Raw genomic sequence first — 25,917 nt, forward strand, 5'->3', positions numbered from 1 at the left:
GTGCAGAGGTTTGGAAAGTTTTCAGCCCATGACATATCCCCCTTATGAGTCCCCCGCATTCCGCATCACAAACCGGCAGCGCGCTGGGCCCGCTATAACACCCTTACAACACACAAAGGCGGCACATTCAAAGTTGTGGAAGGGCCTCGTCCCCGATGCAGTAGCAGTGCAGTAAGAGTCGTTTGCAGAATGACACCTACCACTGTTACAACCTTTGCAGGGAAAAAGAGAGACACTTACAAAAATTGCTTCAATTTCTGAGTTTCGTGCCCATAATTTGCTACGACCCCACACTAACTGTGTTATAAGGCACTGTGAAAGAAATGATGGGGAGGCCTTTTTAGCCAGCCCCTCAAGTTTTAAGAAAATAATTGCTTAAGCCTCATAAATAATAATTATTTCAATTGATGAATCATTTTGACTCATTTTAGGTCTCAAGAAATATTTAATAGTGCCATGCAGTAAAGTAATTGTGGAATTAAGAATTCATTCGTCACTCATGTATGTTCTTATTTGAATTAGATCAAGTTAAAATTATTATTTATTTTTTAGAAGGATAATTTAAATGATAGTCAACGTGTTCATCATTTCACCAAGAGTATAGAAAAATCTCTTAATACTAAAAGATTGTAATCAAACCTTGTTCCCCCATACTCTTTCACACGTACAAAACCACACAAACATACTGTCTCCCTCCCCAAGTGCATAAAGCTTTATTCTTACAGCCCAGGAAACACAACACTAGAGTAACCTTTCACATAACACTTGAGTAACCTTTCACACTGAACTTAGAGTCTCTTTCTCCAAGTGCAAATCACGCTTTGAGGTCAGTCCAGACATGCCAAACACAGGATCTGAGACTGAAAAGAAAAATGTCCAAGATAACGAAAAATGTGCTTCTCTCTCCAGAGAGTTTTACAAAATTATTTTTATGATCAGAAATAATTTACTGATGGGAAATGAGATGCCAGTTACAAGGAAATTCAACATTAGTCCCAATAATTTGTCCTGTGAATTGCTCACAAATCTCAAAGCACTTGATCAGCGATACGCTGCATAACCCAGAGTGATGTGGTGCAGGAAAGCCTGTGTCCATGTTACAGGTGAGGATGTGAGTTTGAGAGACCCTAACCACAGCCTGAAGTCCTCTCCCATCTGCTTCCTTCTTCATCTTCTCCTTCACGAGCAGACAATCCCTCTCCCCCTCTGAAGGGACGACAGAGGGAGGAGTGGATTTTTGGAGCCTGATAGAACATCATCTGCCGAGGAAACAAGACTCAACCAAAGGGAATCAAAAAAGCAAAAGGCAATACAAGAGCAAAACCAAACAAGGCCCATCATTTGGGTTTTTCAAGTGAAATGTTAATCAGGACCTAATGAAGGTTCTTTAAAGCAGCTAATAGCTTACTATAGCATGGGAGTTTGGGTATGGCTGAACCAGCTACAGTCAATATTCCTTTCATGTGATGGAGAAGGAAACGCTGATGTATTTTCAGGCAATGATGAGGTCGGAAGACCTGGCAGCCATGAGAAATGGAAAGCGAGGATCCCACCGAGACATGGGATCAGCCTGGTCAGTCCTCTCGTAAGAGTAGAGGGCTGGAAAAGAAAAAAAGAGGGAAAGGGCTCAAGATTGATGAGGTGGGCAGTAGCTCATATTTACATATCTGGGGCCTCCTTGACAGCAGAAAAAATAAGTTAACCCGAAAAATAGAAATCTAATCTACATTCACTTCCCAACTTGTCAAAAGCCCTCAGTGTAAAGCAGCCACACTTGGCTGCACAGAGGTGTTCCACAGAGGGACCCCGACCAATAAATCTGTTTGATTTCCTGTTATGAGAAGCAGACAAAGAGATATGGCTAGGGATGGGCAGAGCTGTCTGCATAAGGGAAGAGCTGTGCTTTTCACCCCAAACTCAAACCCACCCTCTCCGAGGTTAGCAAAAGTTCAGTACACTTTGGGGATTTTTTAGCCTTCTTTCTCATTTTCGCATGTTCCCGTGGGAGCTGGAAGTAGATGGGACAAAGCATTTCTTTCCTGCTGGCAACAAGCAGCCCTGAAAGTGTCACACAAAAGTTTGTTCTTGTGAGTTTTCCAGTTGGAGAGTGTGATCTTGCAACCCCTCCAGATGTGAATAATGCAGCGACATTTTTAATGGTTTTGCTATTGGTGAGAATTTCTTGGCATTACTCTACAAGTGTTTTCTCCCCACCACTTCTTACCTTGCTTTCTTCACCCCTTCATCCAGTGCACGTTACACATAAACAGAATAGGACAGCAAGGTTTTCAGATCAGAAAGACTTTTTCTCCAAAACCCTGGGGAGAACCTGCACAATGGTAAATAACATTGCAGAGCGGTTTGATAAGGCTCCTCTCAGGAGGTGACATCAGAAGTCGAATGTTATTTTGCCCACAGTACTTACACTAACAGCCTGACCCTGCAGTCCCTGACCAACAGATGTTTCATGGTATAAATTTTCCAGAAGTATAGCAAGTCTAAGACAATGTTTGAAAGCAATTAGGATGAATGCGGTAGCATTTCAGTGCATTTTCTGAAACCCCACCACTAATACCCATGTTCCTGTGGATGTGTACTTTCAGTATTGCTGGTAATCGCCCTACAACTTCAGCAATCCTCACTAAATCGTCTCTCTGTGATGACAGAGAAAGGTTTCAAAACCTTTGATGGAAACGAGATTATGACTATGGATGTAAATTTGCTTTTTTGAGTTTATTATGTTGGTGGTGTGTTGGTTTTTTTCTTTAGAGAGACCCAAAATCTATGAAAAGGAAACTGATTTTGATAAGATTGAGCGTGTGGAATTAAGAAGTAAACACAAAATCCAGTGCACCGTAAGCGGGAATCCTGACCCGAAGATCGAGTGGAAATGGCAGCCCTGCAGCCTCACAGACACACTGTAAGTGGACATTCCTACAGGTGAACATGTTGCAAAATGGTTTGGTAGTTTCAGATCAGTTTTTCTTTCCAGTACATCTTATTTATCTTAGTTAAAAATCACAAGCAGTGATTCCCCACCTGAAGATCTCAAGGGTTATGAACCCAGCAGACATCTAGCTGTGTATGATCTTCTTGGAGTTACAAACACCTTCTATATTACCAGAATTGTGCCAAGTAAGTTTAAAGTGATGAAAGATCAGGCTTGAATTTTCTTTAACTTGACCAGCAATGCCCCTCTGACTTACCAGGATCTTTCCTTACACCTCTTGGATGCAGCCTGCATGGTTGACAAAGAAAAAAGAGACAGGTGCTTTCTTTGTAGAGGTAACATACTTTTTTCCCCTCTAAGAGCTATTGTCAGACAAACCTGCTAAAGCCTTTGCTTCATTTAGTTGCCATATGGAATTTATGCTACTTCCTAAGAGCTGTCTTCACTAGTGCACACTGAGCACGGGCTCTTATGGCAGCATCTGCATTGCAGAAGCTGGAAGAGGTAACCAGGCCTTCACACCTTAGTGAGGACCCTTCTTTGCTAAAGTCTGGAGGCAGCCTGAGGTGTGAGGACACAAAAGCAAGTCACTGGGTCGAAACTGTCAGAGAGGAATGAGGCGAGTTAAAACACAAGATGCGTTTTGAGATTGGCCTTCTACAAGTAGACATTTTCTTTGCTCCTGCTGTTATATGAGCAGAGGGATCTATAGAGAGAGGTCTTGGCTAAGGTCTGAATACTTCCCCTGGTAGCCCAGGGGATGTACAGTAGCCATGTATAACATTTCTGACTGCACTTTAACTCTTCCCTTCGGTGAGAAGGCTGAAGTCAGGTTTTCCATCCTTAAAACAATGAAGGCAGGTCTAGGAAGCAAGAGAGCAAATTGGTGGATAGTTCCTTATTTTCTCACCATTTCAATGCTTTTCCAAATGCTGTGAATGGCAAGTCATGAGACAGGGAAAAATCACAGAGAATCTCCTTTCCCAGGTTCTTTGCTGCAGCAGTTGCAGTGATGTTAGGTGATCTAGTCTCAAGCTGGGTCTAAAAAGTGACCTAGTGTCCCTCCACAAGGGAAGTAGCCCATTACCTCATTTAGGTAGTTACACTGCTCCTGCAGAAACAAACTGGCAGAGGTTTGTAGGCTGAGGTAGGGCTGTTGGCGTCGCAGGTCAGCAGAAGGCATACAAGCTGCTGCTTCAGAGGTGTTCAGCAAGAGCAGAATGAAAACATCATGAGGAAACAGGTTATGCATTCTGTAGGAAAGCCACAGAGATGACCTGAAATCTTTTCTAGACCTTTCTGTCTAGGGAGAGGGAATTGGTCATGAATGCCGAATTAAGACAGATTCGAACCAGTGACCTGGTGGCAAAAGACCTCGTATAACCCTTGTTCCAGCTCTCTGACTCTCTGATCTTATCAATTTAAATACAATTGCAGTGTGGTGTCTACCTCTTCTGGCCTCCGGGGCAGCCTTATCTTTTTCCAGCAGAAGCTGTAGGAGGATTCCTGTGGGAAATGACACAGACCCCATTTCCTTCTGTTGTCTCACTTCCTCTCTCTCTCTCTTTCTCTCCTCCTCCTCACTAGTGCACTTTGAATCCCAAAACACTATCGTTGTTCCTTATAGCTGTGATGTGATTGCTTCCTTTGAGTTTTTTCCCTTCATCCTCAAGACAGAATTGTGCCTTGCAGGAAATCACTCAAGACATCTTCTAATTAGGCTCTTTTGAGAGCTATAAACCCTCCCTTGACCCAGGGTGTTACCCATGTGTCTTGTGCAGATTTGGCAAAGGCATGGCTGATTTATGGATTAGTTTTCTGCAGCATCGGCCCTTGGTCATCACCTATAGAAGTCCATATTCATTTTACCTCTTGTAATCCTAATCTGCTACGGTGGGCTCAGAGGCAGCTGGGACTGGCCATGGGAAGTGCCATGCCTGAGCAGTGAGGACATTTTACTGTCGTGCATTGTGTGCAAGGTGCAATTGCAGCTAGTTGTGGGACTGAACTGACTTCACTAACTTGCCGTCACGGAGCCACAGTTCATAACACTCAGCCATGCTGGACTGGAGCTGAACTGGCAACTTTAAAATGAAAGGCTGCCTTGCGTTGAACAGCTGGCAGCATCCTCAGCCAGGATGCATGGAGCTCTAGCCTTGCTGGAGCCTTTGTGCTCCTAAGTGTGAGAAGGCTTGTGTCTCTGCTCATTTATTCCAACGGTTGTAGTTAAAGAAGACCGAAAAGCCTTTTGCCTTGGACGGTGCAGATATACCTTTCGCATGATGTGCTACAAGACACTGCTCTTTGCCCATAATTCAAAACTGAAGATTGATAACTGACTGAGATGTCATTATCTTCTGGGGAGTATGCAATATTAGAAGAGCCTTCTGCTATTGTTATCCCAGTATTTATCCATTCTACTCCCTCAGCCTGCACTTCATGTGGGAAACCTGAGCAGACAGACACACTCAGCAACATTGACCTCTCCACCGTTTTGAATGACTGGCATCTTGAATTTTGAAATGCACTGCAAGTGCTTAAAGAGCACTTAAAAAGCCACAGCTTCACTGAGTTGGAGTATAACTCATATTAGCCAGGTTCAACTCACATGATTTAATTAGCTATCCAGTATTTTCTATTTTCAATCTTCAGAAAGTTTGGGGGGTTTCCTTGCTGGTCATATACTGATCTTTGTCTACCTCTGTCAAGGTGCTTCATAAATAATTGTGAAATGTTGCGATGAAGGAATACAGTAGTTTCACAAAGAGGTAACAACCTCCAGCAGCAATAGCTTTTAGGAGTTTTTAAGACCTAAGACTATTGTCTAAGAATGACATTCTCTGTCTTTAATAATGCCTCCCTGGGTTATCTGCAGTGAGTCGGGTTCTTTAACACCACCTTTGTTTTTCTACCTCCAGATGCAACCCCGATGGGCAAAAAATTGTAGTTCAGGAAAACATGTTCATAGGCAACAAGATCAGAAGCATTGAAAACATAACCATGAAGCATGGGGATAAAAGAAAGGTATGTGTCTGATGAAAATCTGAGTAATGATGTCATGAAATAGCAGTGGGCTTTATGGAGGGGACGCTGCCCTCACCCGGAGCTCTCTCCCCACAGTTCCCAAGCTGCTGCCGGTTGTTAGCATGCTTTAAATTCCACAGCCCTGGGATCATTTTCAGATCTCTGCTGTTTATAAATGCCGGGATTCTGATAATGATGTCACACACCCTGTTTAAAACTCTCCAAAGACTTTTGGGTCAAAAAACTCTCTGTGTCCCTCAGCCTTGAGAAAGTGTAAGACCAGTTCAGTGCAAGAGGGGTCCTGTGAAGCGCGCACAACTGATAAGGACTCTGAGTTCATTAAAATGCCTAGCACTTAGAGAGCACTTTGTACTGCCCAACCTTGCCTCCTCTCCCAGTAGCAGGAGTGAAACAGCTGTGTAATTTAAGAGGCCTACGGTGGCCAGAGATAGCCTGGTTTTCAGAGTGTGTAAGTGCCTGCAGGACCTGCCTGTTTCAGTTGGAGTTGTCAATGTTTCTTTACCCATTTGGGTTGCCAACTCCAAGCCAATGAAGGTGGGAAGACCTCTTTCCTTCTACTCTTCCCTGTCTGCTTCCCCTTCCAAACAGCACTGGGAGCACACTTCCTGCATGACCTGCAAAGATCCCAGCCATGAATTATCTGTTAAATGCCTCCTGGGTACCTGTGATGATACTGTGTGATATTGTTGACACACGTCCACGCTAAGCCTTGAGAAATTGCTGCAGCTGTTCTGCTCTAGATTCACAGGCTTCTGGCTATGCCTTGGAGAAGATGCTGTGGTCTGGCTCAGACAGATGTTTTACCCCTGTTGGACTTACAGAGGTTTGTGGCTTTAGGAGTGGTTTTGCAGCTACAGGTTTCAAGGTGGATGCTTCAGATAGTTTAGTGCCTAATCCTGCAAGGTGCTGAATGCTGCAGTTCGTATCCTGGTATACCTTTAAGCACATGATAATTATTGGGCTACTCCCATGCTTAAAGTTAAGCACAAAGCTATAGTGCTCTTCTGGATTGGGTCCAGACTAAATCAGCATCTGGCAGGATCAGTGGCTTAGGCATCTGCTCTTTCTCATGGAGACTTCCCAGCTCTAAACATAATCTAAAACAGAGCTCTGAAAACATGGAGGTTGGGCTGGGAAGGAGAAAATCAGTGTTCTCATTTCATTCCTGAGTTTTCCCCTTGCTGGAAGATATTTATAAATTAGATTTATTTAGATGGCATAGTGCCCCTTAAGCTCTGGTTTTAATGTACTCTCTAAGAATTTTGGATCTTAGGTAAAAGCAACTACCTACAAAGTGTTAACTACTTGTAAAAAATGGAGGTTGGTGACATGTACCTACAAAGTTTCTTCCTTTTCTAAGACTTTCTGGTTGCTATATGGACTGACAAGACTTTTGTGGCTCTCACGGCTACCGTTCCCCTCCATATATACAGTCTGTCTAAATATATGGTCTGGTGTCCAAGAGCTTAGTTGATACCTGATGATCAGTCTTAAAGTTATGTTAGTCCCCACATAAAAGTGAAGAATGCTGGGACAGTGAGATACCTCAACAACACAAAATTAGAAACATTTTTCTTTGGTTTATGCATATGTACACTACTCCCATTTCTTCTTTTAAGAACTTTGCTGAGGCAAATATGCAGCTGGGTGAAATTTTAGTTTGCTAGTGGACTTAAGATGGGATTTGGCTGCAGTCTCTGATTGAGGTGTTTTAGGAGTGCCACAGAGCTCCTGGATCCAGTGGCGCACTCCAAACACATCCTCAGTCTATGTTGGTGCATGATTAGGGACTTCCCAGCTTTCACCTAATTTCCCTAGAAAGAAAAGGTGCAGCAATCTCCACGTACAGCAGCCAGAGGAGAAATAGTGCTCCACTCCCAGAGAGGACACCACAGCACCTACCCACAGGTCAGTCCTGACATCACCATGTGCCTGAGTTTCCTGCCTGTAAAACATGGTGGACACTAGAGTGCTAGGAGAAGGGAGACGCAACAGCTTGGTGGAAATGAGGACCACGAGGGAACTTCAGTACAAGGACCCCACGCAGTCCTCAAAAGGACTCCTCTTGTTCCCAAGAGCTTTGCTGCTGCTCACCCCTTGAGTACCACCGAGGCTGCTCCTTGCTCTGCCTTGTCCAGCCATCTCTGCTCTTTCTATAGACTCCAGACATCCCCAAGTGTTCGTTTTTTAGACATGTTCAAAAGCTCAGCCTACAACCCTTTAAGCTTTTACATATTTCATTATTAAAGTTTCATCAGAATACTTCTTTACAAGTTACATAATTTTACAATTTATAGTATATTCATTATTTTCATCTCCTGCTGATCCACTGGTTGAAAACACATTCTGAGGTGTTTCCTAATGATTTTTATGTCCTCATTAAGATTTATTCAAATTAATAAAACTAGATTTTATGAATCTCGGGTTTCAGCACTTTGTCTCCCTGCTTACATTAGCAGACAATTCCTCTACTTCCCCCTTTCTGAAGTCCAAGGCTATCTGTGTTAAGTGGAGTCTTTAGATAATAGAATATAATTCAAAAAAAGACACTGATGAAAACTCATAGCCTTCAAACTTTTCCTTGTGTTTTATCAGTCGTTATTCCCACCAGAAATGGAATAGACAGGAAACAGCCCAATCCATTCCCACCATGTCCTAGCAAGTAATTCATCTGCATTGACTAGCCAGATGAAATAATAAAGATGTTGGAGTCTGAGTGTGGCTTTTATTGACTGTGTTATAAAGCTGGGATTAGCTGAGAATGGTTATTTTTCCTGTGTGATTTGAGCCTATCCAGTGATAGCTGGAGTCTCAGAGCAGAAGGTGGAAGTTACCTAGTCCCTAAGATTTCTCAGCATCCCTAGAATTCACCCTCGAAGAACTGTAGCAGCACATGCTGGTTCAGAAACATATGAAAAAATGCATTAACTTTTTAGAGCTACTAAGAATACGGGAACAAACCCCCAGAAATTACCAGATCCAGAATCTTGCTCAAAAGCTAGCTTGTGGGGCAGCAAGCAAGGATTTTTCCAGCAGATCACTGATCAAAGATCACATCAAGATCTTTAGACACCTATTTGACAAAAGTGGTATTTAAAATTGAGGTCTTTTGTCATCTTCATCCTAATGACTATTTCATTATTATTATTCCACAGACAAAGAAGTGATTTTCACTCCCTCTTGTCTTCTAAAGGCTGAGTCTCATTCCTAACGAAAAGCATGTGGTTATTGTTAACATTACGTACTTCACTGAAGTTTTACTCAAATAGTGGTTGAGGCAATTGCATCGTGCTAGTTTAATTTTCCCGGTGGTTTGGGGTCAATATTGAACTTTTCACTTTGTGATTTAAATTACTGTGTAGCTACCCCTGAAGACTGCTTTTAGCATGAATTGCCTGAACATCTTCTTCAAGTTGTAAGGAGCTAGGTTGCTATTCAGTTTTCTTTCCTATTAGTAAACTGAACATACTGGTCTGAGATTGGGAGAACAGTATGTAGCAGAACAGAATAGCAAGATCCTCACTGGCGGGGAGGGGGGGTGTTCATCCCTTTTCTGCCTTTCCTCTATATGTGAGAGAGTGGCCTGGCCACGTGGATGTTTCTGCAATGAAATTCATACATCTCTCTTGCTGGCGAAATGCATAACTGCTCAAGAAAATTGACCCCAAAATGCCAGATTTAAACTTCCTGAAGGAGCAAAAAGACTACGTTAGAGTAGTGGGATGTGTTTGGTGAAAAGTATGCGAGCAACTCAGTAGGGCTGTTTAAGTCTGTCACCCTGCATGGGTGCCCATTTCAGTGAGCTCCCACACGCCTTGTCATGCTGGTCTCTGGTGGCAGGGGAAGGTGAACAGCCATGCGTCTGGGTTTTTGAACAAAGCATCCACTTTCTGGGAGACTAGTCCAGGTGTTTCAGGCACTACCAAGGCACAGGAGCACATGGACTACGAGGCAGGTCGTCTTGAGAGAGCCTGGCTAGCAGCAGGGACATAAGAAATGGCCCTCTTTGTCTTCCCTGCCCTCTTAAATCCCTTAGCTGCAATCACTGGGTGTGAGGAAGAAGCACGGGGGTGGTAATTGCTCATGACTAGCCAGCACCTACCCACCTGCCCCAGGGCCAGAGAGCGATCCATCCATCCGTACTAGAAATGTATATCAGTTCCTCCGGAGACACCTCAAACCTTCAGTTTTCCCCAGTTTCCTGCCCTGCCCAGCACCTTTCCTGATCACACGGTACTACTGTCAGCTCTGCCGTACTCTGTGAGGAAGGCAATGATTGTTCTCATTTTACAGGGAGAGAAATGCCCACTGCCAGAGGTGAGAGCACACCCTCGAAGCTCTCAGTCAACTCACAGACTTCTCTCATCGCTTGTCTTCAGTCCATCCTTTAGCATGTTTTGAATGAATGAACTAAGATGGATCAGAATTGACAGGCTATAAAAATAAGTGTTATTCTGTGCCATTCAAGTAGATGGATTGGGAGCTAGCTGAATATTTTCTTTGCGGGGTCTCTGGTGAAGTTCCTATAATTTCATCTCCCTCTAGCCACTTCCACCCCAGCTCTGCCAGAGTTAGACAGCTGAGAAGTTTTCCACCCACTTTTTCTACTCCTCATCCTCGCCCACATATAGCTAACGAAGTGAAAGAGAGAATTGTTAACTAAAGCTATTGGAGGGAGGGATTAGACAAAGGAAAGAGAAAGCAACGAATAACAAGATATATTAATTCATGCTGGCTCCAGCTTAAAAAAGGTCTTGCTGCTCTGTCCTTACTACAAGATGTCTTAAAACACTCATGTTATATGGCTGTGGAATGTTATTTGGCTGCTTCTAAAATAGCTTGTCTTTATCAGTTCGGGAACGTTACAGTGCAAGACATATGGACTTTATTGAACCATTCCATTATGAGTTTTCCCAGCAGCAATGTCTATTTACTTGCCATAGCTGTTCTTCAGAGATCAGTCATTTTATTTCTTTTCTTATTGAGTTTTAAACTTAGTTTATTCTTTTATAGCAATTATTTATTACCTAATAATCCCTTCTTTCGGCTCGCAGTATTGGGTGGCCTTTAGGTTAAGTAATAGGAAATGGAGCCCTTTACTTCCAAATTCAACACAGGCAATCAAAACTGATCCGATGTTTGGTGTTTGGTATGCAGTGAACTCACAGGATCTCAGTCCAGCTCCCACTAGGAAGATGTCTAGACATTACATGCCAATAATTTGCTATTAATTACCATTGGTTGCAGCGCAGTCTGCACAGAAGCTAGGGACTGAACAGCCGCATAGTTTGTGCTACCACTTGTGGCTGGGGTACACTGGCAAGGGTTAACGTGTCATTTAGTCCAAACTGCTCTTGACAAGGACCTTGAGTGGAAGGTAAACTAAAAAGTGCAAACTTCCAGGCTGTAAATAGTCCCTGAATCCTAATCTCACTGAAGAGACACAATGTTTCAAGGCAATTGCAGGTTTCACATCAGCATCATTATTTAGGCTTAGCAGAAAGTGCTGTGCTCTGCCTGGGAGCAGGGTTTTCTCAGTAGAAAGCATGAGCAACAGCTCTGATGTGAGTCCTGCTTTGAGTAAGAGGTCAGACAGGAGACCACCGGTGGTCCCGCGCAGCTAAGGTCTTTCTGCGATTTCACGAGTCTAGATGTGGCAAATGCCAACACGTCTCAAACTTTTCTATCCTGGCTCTGATTCCAGGAATGGAAAATCCTTTGCCAGGTGCATGGCCTGAGCACGCAAAGTAGATTATCCCCTCAGAATTTTTTTCCACTCTGTGCTAAATGCTGGGTCCCCAAATGCTGGGACTGTGTCACTCCACTGAGAGAGAAGTCTGCTAACAGTTTTCACTGTTAATAATGGGAAAAGACTCCTATGTTTGGTTGCTGGAGTTCAAGCCATGTTCTCATTCAACTTCTTTTTGCAGACTTTTTGCATTGAAAGTATGGGGATGGCATTTAGAAAAACAAAACCCTTATCCCTACCTGCCACTACGACCAAGTACAGACTAATTTCAAATTTTCAAGTTTGTTCAACTTGGGTTGCCTACACAACAGGTGATGAACAACTGCCAGAACATCAGCATTGTGAATACTATGGGGTTTAACATCTGGGTTAATAGGGGCTACTTTTCAATGGGATATCCTTGATTTCAGTGGGATGTCCTTGATCTACAGATACTTCACTGCTGGCTTCCTAAATGTTCCTTTCAGGTTCTTTTTGGTAAAAGACAAAACTATGTGGTCTTACAGAGGGAAGGTGGATTTGGATGCCCTTTGGTATAGCATGTTAGTGTTCCAAGCATCACTCTGTTGAGGACTAAGCCAAGATTAGGTTAGGTATGGCAACTGAGAATTTTATTTAAGATGCTGGAAAGATAGTTGGACTCCCAATCACAAGGATTTACCTCGAACTACACAGGTAGAGTGAAAAACTTTTGCATAATGAATCCCCTTTTGCATTCTTATTACAAGAAAATCGCTCAAAATCTTTCATTGCCAGCTCTGAAATCACATATATTTCTCTGCTGGATGCTGCTAGTTTAAAAGTCACATTTTGGAGGGTTTTGGGAGGTGCTAGTACTAAGACAGTAAAGTGTGTTATCTCTTGTGCTCAGGTGTGTTGCAAACTGGTATCCAAGTACACAACAGTGATTTTGAGCATACAAACAAGAAAATGACTTTCTATCTTTTTCTCAGTAAATTTTTCCCAAGAATTCATCCCCAGATTGTTTCCCACCACTATTTTAACATCTTTTTTCACCAGACACAATTGAGATTAACTAAGATGAGGTCTCAGTATAGCTATTTGCTCTTTTTTTTCTTCCCACTACTATGTCAGACTTTTCTTGAGTTATGTAGTTTGAGACATTAGCATCTGCGTGAGTTCATGAGCATATGTGTTCGTTTACCTCTGGGCCACCAAATGCAGCTTGAGGCATTGGATCAGTTTTTAGAAGAGTCACAGTGTCACTTGTAACATTTTGGACGTATTCCAAACTGGATAATTACATTCCCCTTTACGATTTTAACTGGCTTTATAGTATTACCCTTAACTACCCATCTCAAGCTGTCACTTAGGAAGACTAATAGCTGTTAAACAGCTGCCCAAATTTATCCCTTTCTGTCCTTAGCACGTACATTTATATTGGCTTTTTCTATTCCCACATATAAAATTCTAAGACCCAGTAATCATGAGAAGAAAGATCTTAGCCCTGATTCAGCAGTAATTCAAAAGGCAGTGTCTACTGCTTAAAGTGAGGGGTAGTGCTCTGAACATGTGCCTGTTAATAACCTGTGGCATTAGGCCCACTGCTACAGGAATAGAAAAAGGAGGAGGAGCAAACTGCTTCTCTGGGTGATTTTATATCCAAGTTAGAGCTATTTTCACATCATAAATAAATCAGAACTGCACAGCTCTTTCTCTGGTGGACACCAGAGGGAGCTGGGTTTACTGGTCTCCCGTTGTCACCCCTAAATTTGGTTTGTCCCTATTCTTGGTTAGTTTCTGTGTTTGGTGCCCATGAAAAGGAGACACTTTTCCACTTACCCGTTATTCTGCTGAAAATCTTCCCCATTAGAACGTAAAATGCACATGGGATCAAAACCTTTGAAACTCATTTCCCTACAGGATTTAAAGTGCCAAAGCTCAGAAAATCTTAAATAACTTTCTGAAAATACATCCTGCGCAGCTATAGACACATTCATGGTGCAGCTTTATGAAGAGTAAAGGAATGTCTTGTGTGAGTTTAGTTTAGGATATTAAAAAGAAAGTCCAGAGATGCTTTTGTGCACTTCAAAGCGCTCTCTGGAGATAAGGACAAAGGGCCAGAGGGTGTTCTAAGTTTTGACTCTCAAAGTCCTTAGAGAGGATGGCAAAGAAAGTGATATTTGTTCCAAATGTGAGGGCTCAGAGTTCCTCAGGTGCATGGCTGCAGGGGAAGCAAAGTAATCTTGCAAGAACATCTCTGTCTTGTTGGGTTAGACCCTGCTTTCTTGCTAGCAGCCCAAAGGAAGTACTAAAAATTAAAGCCATGACCTTGGATAGTCCTCCATGGGCTTGTGATGTTGCATCATGACAGGGACAGGGGAGTGCCATATGGCTGGCTTCCCATTGAGAAGGCCCTATACAGAAGCAGGGGCTTAGGATGTTTAAGGAACACAAGTTCTTAAGGATGTGTTTGAGTTCAGCCCCATGAGTAACTGAACCACTTCCTTTTTCTGTGTCATGAAGCGCAGGCCAAGTGTTCCTTCCTTGTCCTTCATGATCCTCCCTTTCTTTCTGCATTTGCCAAGTGTCTTAGTGTAGGCAGCTTCTCCAGAGCTTCCTTCCTTACCGCACAGGTTCCAGTAAGACTCTGAGGAAGGTTTATGGAATCAAGGTTGCTTCTAAGCACAATTTATAAGAGTGAGTTGGGGCCCAAAGGGGCCACATCCCTCCTTTCTCTGGGCTTATAGCAAAGTAAAGCAAAGCAAAATCCTGCAATATTTTTTATACCACATCCGTGTGAATGACCTGCTTCCCATGCAAGTGCGGGTGTCCTGTTACGCCCAGAAACCATAACTGAAAAGCCAGAAAGAAAATAGATGGACGTGGGGCCGCATTTCCAGTGTCTTAGATGAATCTTCCAGGTCCTTCACTGGATCTTTTTGTGGATGTTGTCCCACAAAGACCTTAGCAGTGTGTCAAAGGGGAGCCCTGTTTTTCATGGGGGAGACAGGAAGAGGAAGGTTTAGGAATGAGGAGGGAAGAGAATTAACTGGGCTGAGGTGATGTGAGATGAGACACCAAAAAACTAATTGAAGCACTTGTCTGTTTGTGAGCTTCACTCATTACTAGAAACTCCTTTGTTAACTGTTTTTTTACCATAAAACATATACCTGTCCACTACTCTCAAGCCTCTCTGCTAAGCCTACGCTACACTCAAAGCCTTTACATTTTCTTTCTTCACTTGGCAGATTGTGAGCACACTAACTATGGAAAACAGCAGTGCATCAGGAATCTATTACTGTGTGGCTTCAAACAAGGTCGGCGAAGAGGAGAGAAGCATTGAGTTCTACGTCTCAGGTAAACAACACAAGAGACACTACACAAAAACTTGATGCTGATGATCTTGGTGGGATCTTAAAGTTTTATATGGCTGGTGAGTGCTCGTTAAAACTTCTGGGAATCCCTGCACGTTGTGTTTTCAGAGCACTCCCAATCATATAGTCCCAGGCTCTTCAGCACATGCAAGGTTGGGTCCTGTGTCAGTGCACAGCTGAGTTTGACATGTCCAGCATCAGGCCTGATGCCCCTTTTGCCCTTTTCAAGCTGCAGATACAGGCCCCGAGTCTATCTGCCCGTGTCTTGAAGCAACACTCATGACATTTGAATGCTGTCCTCATGAAACCTCTAGCAAAAGCTAAGGCCTTTGTAGTCTTCCAAAGGCCTGAAGCCTCTCCCTGACTCAGGAGAATGGTTGGTCTCCAATTAAGTGAGCAGACATAGCAAAGGTGAGCGAGGCCAATATTCAGACCTAATCCAGGGCTGATATCACTGGGAGTTGTTGTGACATTGGATCCCTGCCTGAGCAATTAGCCTTTCCAGTGCCCTTTAAGGAGGGAGGAGGTGGACATGCTATTTCTCCAAAGAACACAAATCCAAACAAATATCTGCTTAACCTTTCAACACAGGAATTCTTTAGTAGTGAGATCAAGACCTACATAATGCTTTTAGGAGAGATGGGAGCTTAAAAAAAGAGAAGAGTCCAGGGACAGCCTTGTTCAATTGCTTAACCAGAACAAACTGAATCATTTCTGTGCTCACTTTCTGGATGAGTGGATGTTGGCTGGTAGAATTTGCATCAAAATAACAAATTTTAGAACAAAGAGTGCAGAAGTGTCCTGGAAGGTAAATGTCTGACTCTCACTACTTGGTTTCTTCCCCATGAAGCAAGTTCTGAGGGTGAAGCTTGCTCGTGGCAGCACTCTGCACTCCTCTGGCTCTCTTGTGCCCTACGTTGTTTGATTATGGTGCTCTAAAGTAATTCAGCACATTCCAAATTGGGCTAACCAAAGAAGGGCTCACTAAACATTGCTACCATTCTTCTTACCCAGAAGTGCTAATAAGAAAAATGTCATCCAACAATAATGAAGCTTTTGCCATATGGGGAAAAGATTGCACCTCCATGTACAGCTTCTTTGTACTACCCTGATGCCTTATGGAGACGGAAGAGGGTTTAAGCCTCCAAAAGATATTTTCCAAAGGCCTAACTCTTATTTATGTAGGAAAAAGCCCTTCCGGGTGCACTTTTGGGAGATACAGCTCAGACATAAGAGGTCCGCAAGATGTCCAAGGCAGGCTGAAGACCAGCTATTAATTTTACTCTTCACCACTTCCAAGTGTTGAGTCTTTATGTAGGTTTGTTTCTGCTCTGAATTCTGCCAGCTATTATGTTTGGATGGGTTACTCAAAGCCGTATGTTCCCAAGCTATTCACAGAACTTTGTAATACTTGGTGACTAAAACCAGTGCTGCAAATAAGCACTAAATAAGCAACCAGCATAAGGTCAGATTCAAAGGATTGGATCAATCCACACACCTTTCACAACTGTGTTTTATTTTAGTAACAAAGTTATGTAGGGGGTTTTTTTCTCCCACAGTGAGCTGATATTTCAGATTTTTTATTTTAAGATCAATCTAGCAAGGTTTTGAGACACCAATATTTTAATCATGCAATTTTGATTATGAAGGAAATGAATCACTGGACAAAATTACTGACAGTGGTTATGGTGGAAATGTTTCCACCACAACAGACCAGGAGGTGAACAGGGCTTGGCAAGACAGATATAGTCTTGCCTGTGAAGAAAAGACTGTGAGTCTGTGCCGTTCTGGAGAAGAGGCAGATGCTGAACGAGCATGACTGACTTTTATAAGTGCTGTGTTTAAAAATAGTCGTGTTTATGGATTAGAAATAAATGAAATCTTTCTAAATGTGGCCATCCTGATCCTAAAGTAGGTCATGTTGCAGTGGTAAAATAGCAGCAGAGTGACCTGCTGCTGCGTTTCTTTACATGATGGTCCTCTGCTGAGTAATGCATATTACTCCAACAAGTGGCCAGGCTGCTCTAAGAGCTGCTGCTGAAGGTCTGCCTCACAGATGGAAAAAGAGCACTGTCTTCTACTGGGTGCACTTGGAGGACGCTAAGCGACTGCCAGGTTATTCTCACCAGGAGTTGCCTCTAGTCTCAGTGCTGGAGGGACATTCAGGGACATTTTGTGAGGTACCAAATGGGGGAAGTCCAAAAAGCATAAGGCTCTGAGCAGGGCACTTTACAATCGCTAGGCTGATAAATTTTATGCAGATTGAACCTAAAAGCTGACGTAAAGGCTGAGTTAGAGTCTGAGAGCACACAAGCAATGTGTGGACCTTTAGGACAACATCTGGCAAATGTTCGTAGCACTTCACAGTGCTCTGTTCTCTGCAAACCAGCTGCTAGTTGTGGGACTCCCCAGTTAGTTCAGCGATTTGTTGCTTTCAAAGACCCAGTCTCCCATTGCCTCCTACCAACTAACAAACTGGTGGATCTTGAGCTGCTGTCAAACAGCTGAAGTTAGCATAATTAACTTCTCCCTGGTGAGAAATCTGAAGCTGATACAGAGGCTAAACTCTCTTCTTCCCTCAAAAACCTATTCCACTAGGTCACAGTTGAAATGTTTTGTCAGGACATGGGAGAGTGTTAAAGGGAGACTTCATCAGGTGTTTTCGGGGCTGCACCTGCTTTCTGGGGACATGCCTTGCTTCAGTCTGGTGTTTTCAACACCACCATAATCATTTCAGAAGAATGTATTTATCCCAACGGAATAATGTCAACAGCCATTTTGTTCTTCCACTGCAGAGCCCCCACAAAACTCCCACGGACCAGAAATAGCACTGGTATCTATTTTTAAATCATTTCTTTGCCAGCAGAATTTATTTCAGTGAAGGGTCAGCACGGTTTGGAGAGCACACTGAAACCAAACCATATAAGGGGTCCAACGTGATGAGAAATCTTATCATTCAGTGACAGCCCTGAAGCCTCTCTGAGCTCTTTCTGCCGATGTCCTGACTGTCAATGTCCCGCTGAAGCTCTCCTAAAGCTGTTCATGGCAGCAGAAACTCCTATAGCTTTTTATGTAAACCTCTTTTACTGTTTCTTGCGGAAACAAAATCTGTCTCCTGCCTATCTTGCCTACCACAGTTTTGACACCAGTGTTCCCATTTAAGTCAGATGACTATTTTGTCATGGGCTGAGGCAATGTGGGCGAGACATCAGATGCTCAGAACTGCCTTATGTCATTGCCCACCACCGGTTACGCACCAAAGGACACCCAAGGCAGACTGCAACCTTCCCTGTGCAGTGAAAAGCTGATCTGTTGTCTCCTGGAGGTATTCTCTGCCATGGACAAGTATTATTTACTTTCTAATCTCTGGTCTGCACCTTGGAAAGGGCAACTATATATTAATGTAGGTCTACAGTAAATCAAATTCTAGCCTTTGTATGATTGTACTACATACAACAAAATGGGATCCCACCTATATGAAACCTCTGAATGTTCTTGGAATATAAATGAATTATGATAAGAATAACAAATAATAACAAAAGCCCTTTTTCAAGGGCTTATCTGCTTGCAAAAACAACTCAGAAAAATGGAGTTAGAGATTTCTACCAGAAAGAAAATATTATATTTCAAACATGCGATAAAAATCTTCTATCAGATACTAGAACAATGTATGAACCGGGCTGTTCTACAACTGCTTGCCACTCTCAGTTTGCTTATTCCTGACATGTTTACAGGATTTATGAAAAGCTGTGTGCTGTTTCAGATGGTAAGGCTCACCCTTTCTTTTTCTCACTCTCCCTACATGCATATGCCTGATGGCAACCCCCCCCAACCCTGACAGGCACAGGGATGGAATTTGGGAAAGAGCAGTTGTTTTGAATTACACAGATTATTGTGCAAAGCACAGGAAATTAAAACCAATTAATTCCTTGTAAATACAAATGGAGCCAGACTTTCTTTTGATTTATGCTGACTTTTTACCTTCCCCCCATGGCTCATTTCCCTATTTTGCTATGGAATCCCGCACAGTCGAGAGTGAAATTCGCGGCTACTACACTGTAATACAATACGAAAGACAAATGTTTGGTGACTGCTGATAAAAGAGAAAAGGCCCCATGGTGCATTCTTTTAGCCAACTTATTAGGAGTCTTATAAAACACTGTATCTGTTCAGAGAGAGGAAGTTAATGACTGCTCAGGTTCAAGATTGTGTAAGCAAAGTAGTCTATGAGATGAACTGACTTATAATGTGCTCTCAAAGCTGCAGTTACTCCCCAGATAATCCAGGTAGGAGGAGAAAAGAGAAGAGAGCAAGAGAGACTTTTTTTACTCTCTTTTCTTTCTACTGTAATGAAAATCAATGAATATTCTATTGGAGCTGAAAGAGCTTCTTGAAAGGCTAACAAGATGGAAGAGAATAGCACAGGTTGCAGCTAAAAATATTCATAATACTAAATAAAAAATGTCAGTAGGAGAAATGATAAGAAAAACAAGCCAGCCTTCTGCTCCCAGAATGTTAAGTCAGTAGAAAAAAACCTGCACTGGTGAAGTCCAGCAGCAAGGAAAAACTGTCGAGCATCTTTCACAATTTAGGACTTGGAAATTAACACATCAAATTCACTGGGAATTTGCACCAAAATGTCAGAGATATCTGGGCGCTCCGGCTCGTGCTGTCACCACCACACACCAGCCAGTGCCTTATCCCAAGAGATGCAGTATTTCCCCTGGGGTGGGCTTTCTCCCACAGGCACTCGGGGAAACTCACCCTGCGAAACAATCGGGGCTGCAAGCTGTAAAAAGAAATTCTCGTGAAGAAAAGGCTTCCTGAGAGGCAGAAGCAAGGGCAGATGGGGCTGACAGCCTAACTGCTTACAGCTAAGCTTTAGCTTGCCCTGCAGATTTGCAGGGGTTCACCGTGTTTTACCCCAGGTAACTTGACCAAATTCCTACCTCATCACTTTACCTGGGATCCCTTTATAATTTCACCAAGACCTAGCACTTAGGATCATAGGATAATTCAGGGTGAAAGGGATCTCAGGAGGTCCCCCAGACCATTGAGCTTACTAAAGAACTGAGTTTAACCAAAGATCCATCTGCCTTAGTACTGTAACTCTTGCCGGAGCAAATAGCAAATGCTTAGAAGAGAAACAAAGCAAAAGGCAAGTTGAGGGCACTTTTTCCCTATTTTGGTTTGACAGACTCAGGAGGGATGCTGAGATGCTGCTCATGCCACATCCCAGTGTTTTCACTGGACCTTAATTCTTTTTGTTTAGAGAAGTTCTGCTGGCCTCAGACTTTTCCCCCTTTTTGATAAGCATCATCTTGACATGTTGGAACCACAGGACATCAGATGTGAAGAATGGATGTATTACACAAGTCACTTTGAGCGTACAGCTAGCACTAAGCAAGAAAGAGAGCAACTGAGCCTAACAAAACACTGCATAAAGTAAACTGAAATTTCATGAAAAGGAAAGAAAAGAAAAATAGCAATTTCCACAGCTGTGGCCTGAGGGATCTCTTCTCTTTTTGGATCTTTTGTAAAACATTTCTGGTGCCAGTCTTTAAAAACCATGAAGCAAAGCTTATTGGTTCTTTTCCAGATGACTTGTGAAGAAGAGAGACTTTGAATCATATCTGAAAGCTCCTTCAGGGCTCCATATTTTATATAATATATGGTTTATTATAAGGCAGATTGGTTATTTCAACAGTCTCGCTATTTATGCTCAGCTATAGCTTCGGCAGCACTTTTTGCAAGAGTTTGCAGTGTGGGCCCCTGACCAAATACCAGCTCCCTTGTGGAATTTGTCAGATGGCAAGTGCAATGCATACTTGCTCCCCTTTAACTTCTGTCCTTCTTAACGTACCATCCATTCCATCCTAGCTTGAGAAAGCATCTTACTAACAGCTTGGTACTGCAGTAACAATCTATCAATCAGATTTATTGCAAACACTGTTCATATTCAGAAGGTAATCCAGAGCAAGTCCTCCCCAAGTGTCCCATTCCCATACTACACCTGGTAAAATTTATAAGGGATTCCTCATAACTCTCAGCTGTTTGAAAATCCTGACCTAACAGGCAGAAGAATAATTCCAGGTCACTGTGGTTATCAATGCACTTTCATGCAAGTCTGCTGGGTGGCTAGATCAGTGCAACTAACAGAATAAAAAGGGAAAAGAGCATCTTCCAGACACAATTTAATTGTAGGTCTCTGGCGGCTAATGCAGTAATAAGAATGCGTCTGTAGGCCAGACTCTGGCATTCTACTTAGAAACATTTTTTCTCGTCTTCAAATGGATTCAGTTCACCACTTCAGGAAAATTGATTTTTTTCTGGAGTGAAAAGTTACTAGAAATACAGCAAGAAACAGCTTACTCTTTTGTGGATAGATTGGGCTCATGCCTCAAAGTATTTCTCTGCTAAATATAAAGGCCTCAAGGACTTATACATCATTACATCAGTTAATCCATTCAGTGATCAAGTAAATATCCACCAAGGCACATGGGATGAAAATAAATATTGGCATAGTTGAAATAAGAGAGAATTGGGAAGATTGTTCAGTGGTGAAGACAGACAGTGTTACTTCTGAGAAATGGGAATAGGTCTCTCTAGTCTTATGCAATTATACTTTCAAGAACTGATTGCAGATAGAAAGAGAAGAGCTCATGAACACATTTGTCTACCTGGATAGAAGTCTGTCTTGATTAAACTCTCTTAGTCCCTTAACTACTTCTATTTATAAACTTTCAATTCATTACTTGAAAAAGTAATGATTCTCATACTGGGGGCCAGACTACCAGAGGTCAGCACTGGGACGTGAGGGGTACATACACGTACCTAACTCACAAGCACCAGTGCCTGTTTGCACGTGCAAATGTGGGTCTCGTTATAGTTGGCTCATTCCATTACGGCTGGTCTTTGAAATTCCACCATCAAGTTGCAACCAGGTAGCCAAAGATCTTCTCAGTTGTGACTTAATTGTAAACATGTTTTTTCTTCCTCCTAGATGTGCCCTTTGGGTTGCAAACAGATCCACAAGTCACAACCATTGTGGGGAATGATGTCCAGCTGACCTGCCGGGCCTCCAAGTACACCTACAGTCACCTGGCCTGGTATTACCCCTCCTCAGAGGCGGCGCTCAGTGACTCAGTGATCAAGAAAACTGACAACTACTCCATTTCTTTGACACTGGTCATTACCAACGTCACGAAGGAACAGACTGGCCTCTACAAGTGCAGAGCCCAGAACCAGCACAACAGCACTGACACGCTAGAACAGCACACTCAGCTCCTCGTCAGAGGTAGGTCCTGCCAACGGCAAATGGCAGTGGGACGTGTTATCGTTCTGCTGCAGGAGCAGAAATGCTGTGCATCTGCTGCTCCCTTTGAAGTCTTTCAAAGGAGAGGGTGCCCATCATTTCTTAGGGACTGTCCTAATATAGACTTTGCGCTCTGGTTTGGTTATTTTTTCGCATTACTGTATGTGGATTGACACCTAGCCATACTTATTACTCATCCAGCCACTGCTGGCTTTGTTTAAAATATTTGCCTTACACATAAAGGTGATTTCAGCTGCACTTTATCTTCCCAACTCCATGCTGGGTGCAGATACAGTGTTGACTGAGGAGAAAAGGCATCACCCACCATGTGACTAACAGCAGAACTCTATCATTTGGGACTGTCACCCTGGATCTATATGACTTTGGGTAGAAGACCCCACCCACTTACGGTTGCCAGGATGATATAGATACCTAAATAGGTGTGGACCCAGCAGATGTGATCACAAATGTCACCGGTCAAGCGTATAACCAAGTGACATGTACCATTTATTCTGCGTAAGTGAGATGCACTTCATTGTAATAACAGTGTTTTCTTACTTATATCCAACCCACCGACTCTTTTCTTCTATTTTCATAAAAATAGTAACACTACAGATCCTGAAGCCTGCTTTCTTTGGCTATGAATATAAAGGGCAAGACACTTCTGGTAGAAACTCACTAAAAATTAGTGAAGTTTCTTCTGCCTCATAGTGAAGGAAGTGAGTGATCAGCTGTAAGCCTTCTCAGAAGAAGAAGTGCTGCTGGAACGGGTGAATTTATTAGCTGTCTTCCAATGGTGAAGAAAAACCCAAAGCAGAAGAAATGGAGTAAAACAAATACCAGCAAGCCAGGGAGCAGAAGACAGAGTCCTTCAGAAACTGAATTAGACAGTGATTTTCAAATTGGCTTCTCCACTTACGTTAGTGGCTAAAGAGACTGAAGGGATGGCTATGCTGCCGTAAGCGCTTGTCACTTGGGTAAAAACCAGGCCATGCAGTGCTGGCTTCACCCTTGTTTAAGTGAACGAGCACATTTCCCATGCAGTTTCCTACCCCGTCCAGCCAACAACTCTCACAGTCCCTTCCCCCTCCACACAGGCACACACACAGGAGAAAATGCTCACCCACGCCACAGCTGTGGCTAGCACGGCTCCGATACCTGAGTGGGAGGTGGTTTATTTTGAGGAATGGCATCAGCACCTGCCTCTTCCCGACGTGTGGAGGAAGGGGAAGAATCTCACCCTGGTATTACAGAGTGGTTTGGCTTGTCCCCACAGCCGGTACTGGAGCCACCTCTCAGCACCACTTGCCATGGAGGCACTGGGATTTCTCTGCACTCTGCATCCAGGCAATTCACTTTGCTCTCCCCTGGCAGATATTTTTATTCATTTAGTCAAATTTCCACCGACACAGAGACATACATGATGGCTATGGGAAAAACACAGCTAAACTGGGAACACATCCATGGGAGAACTGGAACCCTGATGACATTCTTCTGAGAGTTACTGGGGTCTGTTATTTGTCTGGCACATGTCAGAGAGACAATTCATCTGGACAACATGCGTGGAAATGCCCCTCCAAATCAGCCCTCCTTCCACTATACAAACCAGGTCTTTTAAATGTACTAACACCCATCACTGCTGTCCTTATTGCAGGTTTTAGGTATTTTTTACGTTGTGCTTGTGATTTTATTCATTGCTTTCCTGTACCTTTTATAAATGAACATAACATGCTTTGTAGTAAGTAGATAACTGCACTCATGATGGAGGACACAAAATTCTTCAAACTGTTTCCTCTTTGCCTCCTCCTCTCTTTTTTTGCATTCACTCTGCATTTGCTCTACTCACTCACTGTCCTCTGTTTTCTTCAGAGGATGAGAAAGTCAACGAGGCTCGTACTGAAGCCGAATCTAAAGCTTAGTCGCTTTGAAAATAAACTTATCAACCAAATCTTTACCACTTCCATCCCAGAGAGGCCATGCAGGTGGCCAAAGGGGAGAGGATGGCAGAGCTGTGGGAGATGCCTTCTGAAATCTCACCATGTGCTGTTTTCTTCTGTGACTGTAGCAAAGGCAGCACCATATGTGGTACAAAACCTCACGGATCTGGAGGTTAACATCAGTGGCAAGATCATTCTGGAGTGCAAAGTCAGTGGGACGCCAGAACCTCAGATTACGTGGAGGAAGAACGGCTACCCAATTTCAGCAGCATCAGGTGAGTGCGCTTGCTTCCCAAGCGTGCTGCGGTATCGTACGTAACACAGGATAATGGACTTGCAGGTTCACCACAAACGCAGGACCTACAACTCCACGGCTACTGCACGCATGGCTGATTCAGGGTGGCATACGCAACCTCAGAAAAGACACACATAAATCCAAATATATCAGACCACTGTAGTAGTCTCCACCTCGGACTTTGAGGTCGAAGCTGCCAACCGGTTGCAACCCAACGCCTGCTTATGCAGCTTGCCTTCTGCATGTGGCAGCGTTCGTGTCTGCAGTCAGCCAGGTAGCCTGCACACATTAGCATAGCATTAGTAAATCAAGAAGCACAGTGTGCTGCTGCTCAGTCTGCTTGTGTGAGACAACACTTTGTGTCCAAAACTGAGACAGAGTGTATCTGCTCGTCAGGTGGGTTTGAAAACACAAGCCTGAACTGCCAGATATCCTCGGGGCCTGATCAGAATATATTGAGGCAAATTATGGGCAGTCGCCTAACAGTCGGGTCCAGGGCATGCCACAGCACATTACACGTGCTTTCTTTTATTTCCCACAACGTGAGAATGTGCTCTCAGCTCAACTGGCAGAGAGCAGTATAGGTACAGTGCTACCACGGGCTGGGATCATGGGCTCCCTCACCTGAGCCTGGAATTTCTTCTCAGCTCTCTGTCCTGAGATCTCCTATAAATCATGGAGAGTCCCATGCCAGTAGCTGGTCCTGTGACTTTAATTTTGCATCTTGGACTAGGTAGGAAATCTAGGATCATCCATAATTCAGATCAGACTGTTCTGAGAGAAACTCTTTATAGCTACTGAAATTTTATAAATAATTCTAGAGGGACAAGCATGTAACTCATCCAACCAATGGAAACATAAATAAAATATTTGGAAAAAACACCTCAGGGTAAATATTGCAGCACAGTGCATGGCAAGTTACGTGCGGTACTTTTGTTAACAACAACGGGGTTCACAGGCAGAACACCCAGAAACCCAAAATGTCCTTCCCTTTTGGATTCAAAGCCTGAGCTATTTCCCTATTTCTGCACCAAATATATCCTTAGTGAAACAGATGAGCTCTCAGCTTTATGCCACAAATCAGGAAAAATTAAATGTGGAAAATTAATCAGGAAAATTAAACGTAGAAAAGCCTCATATAGGTCACATCTGGGCAGCCTCCCGCTTCCCACTCCACCTCTAGCCCCTGGCTGCCTGTGAATCCAGGATTGCTCCATGCAGCGATTTTTGCAGGGATGTGCATAACCTGATTTCCGCGTTCCACATGTTAGAACTCCTGTCACTTCCC

The 25,917-nt window shown here is 43.2% G+C and overlaps 1 protein-coding gene across 1 annotated transcript in view; it reads left to right on the forward strand.

Annotated features, from left to right (window-relative positions):
• LOC309408425 (vascular endothelial growth factor receptor kdr-like) overlaps window positions 1-25,917 on the forward strand; it is a gene marked incomplete at its 3' end in the record, with an annotated part of 133,623 nt that overhangs the window by 74,030 nt on the left and 33,676 nt on the right. Inside the window, exons 10-14 of the mRNA XM_082004241.1 lie at window positions 2,770-2,920; window positions 5,869-5,974; window positions 14,957-15,065; window positions 22,086-22,379; window positions 24,463-24,609. Of these exons, the coding sequence (XP_081860367.1) occupies window positions 2,770-2,920; window positions 5,869-5,974; window positions 14,957-15,065; window positions 22,086-22,379; window positions 24,463-24,609 (807 nt within the window). The remainder of the gene's footprint in view (window positions 1-2,769; window positions 2,921-5,868; window positions 5,975-14,956; window positions 15,066-22,085; window positions 22,380-24,462; window positions 24,610-25,917) is intronic.

Source organism: Phaethon aethereus, assembly GCF_964289735.1.
Source record: "Phaethon aethereus genome assembly, chromosome: 10".
In the NCBI taxonomy this organism is placed as follows: Eukaryota; Metazoa; Chordata; class Aves; order Phaethontiformes; family Phaethontidae; genus Phaethon; species Phaethon aethereus.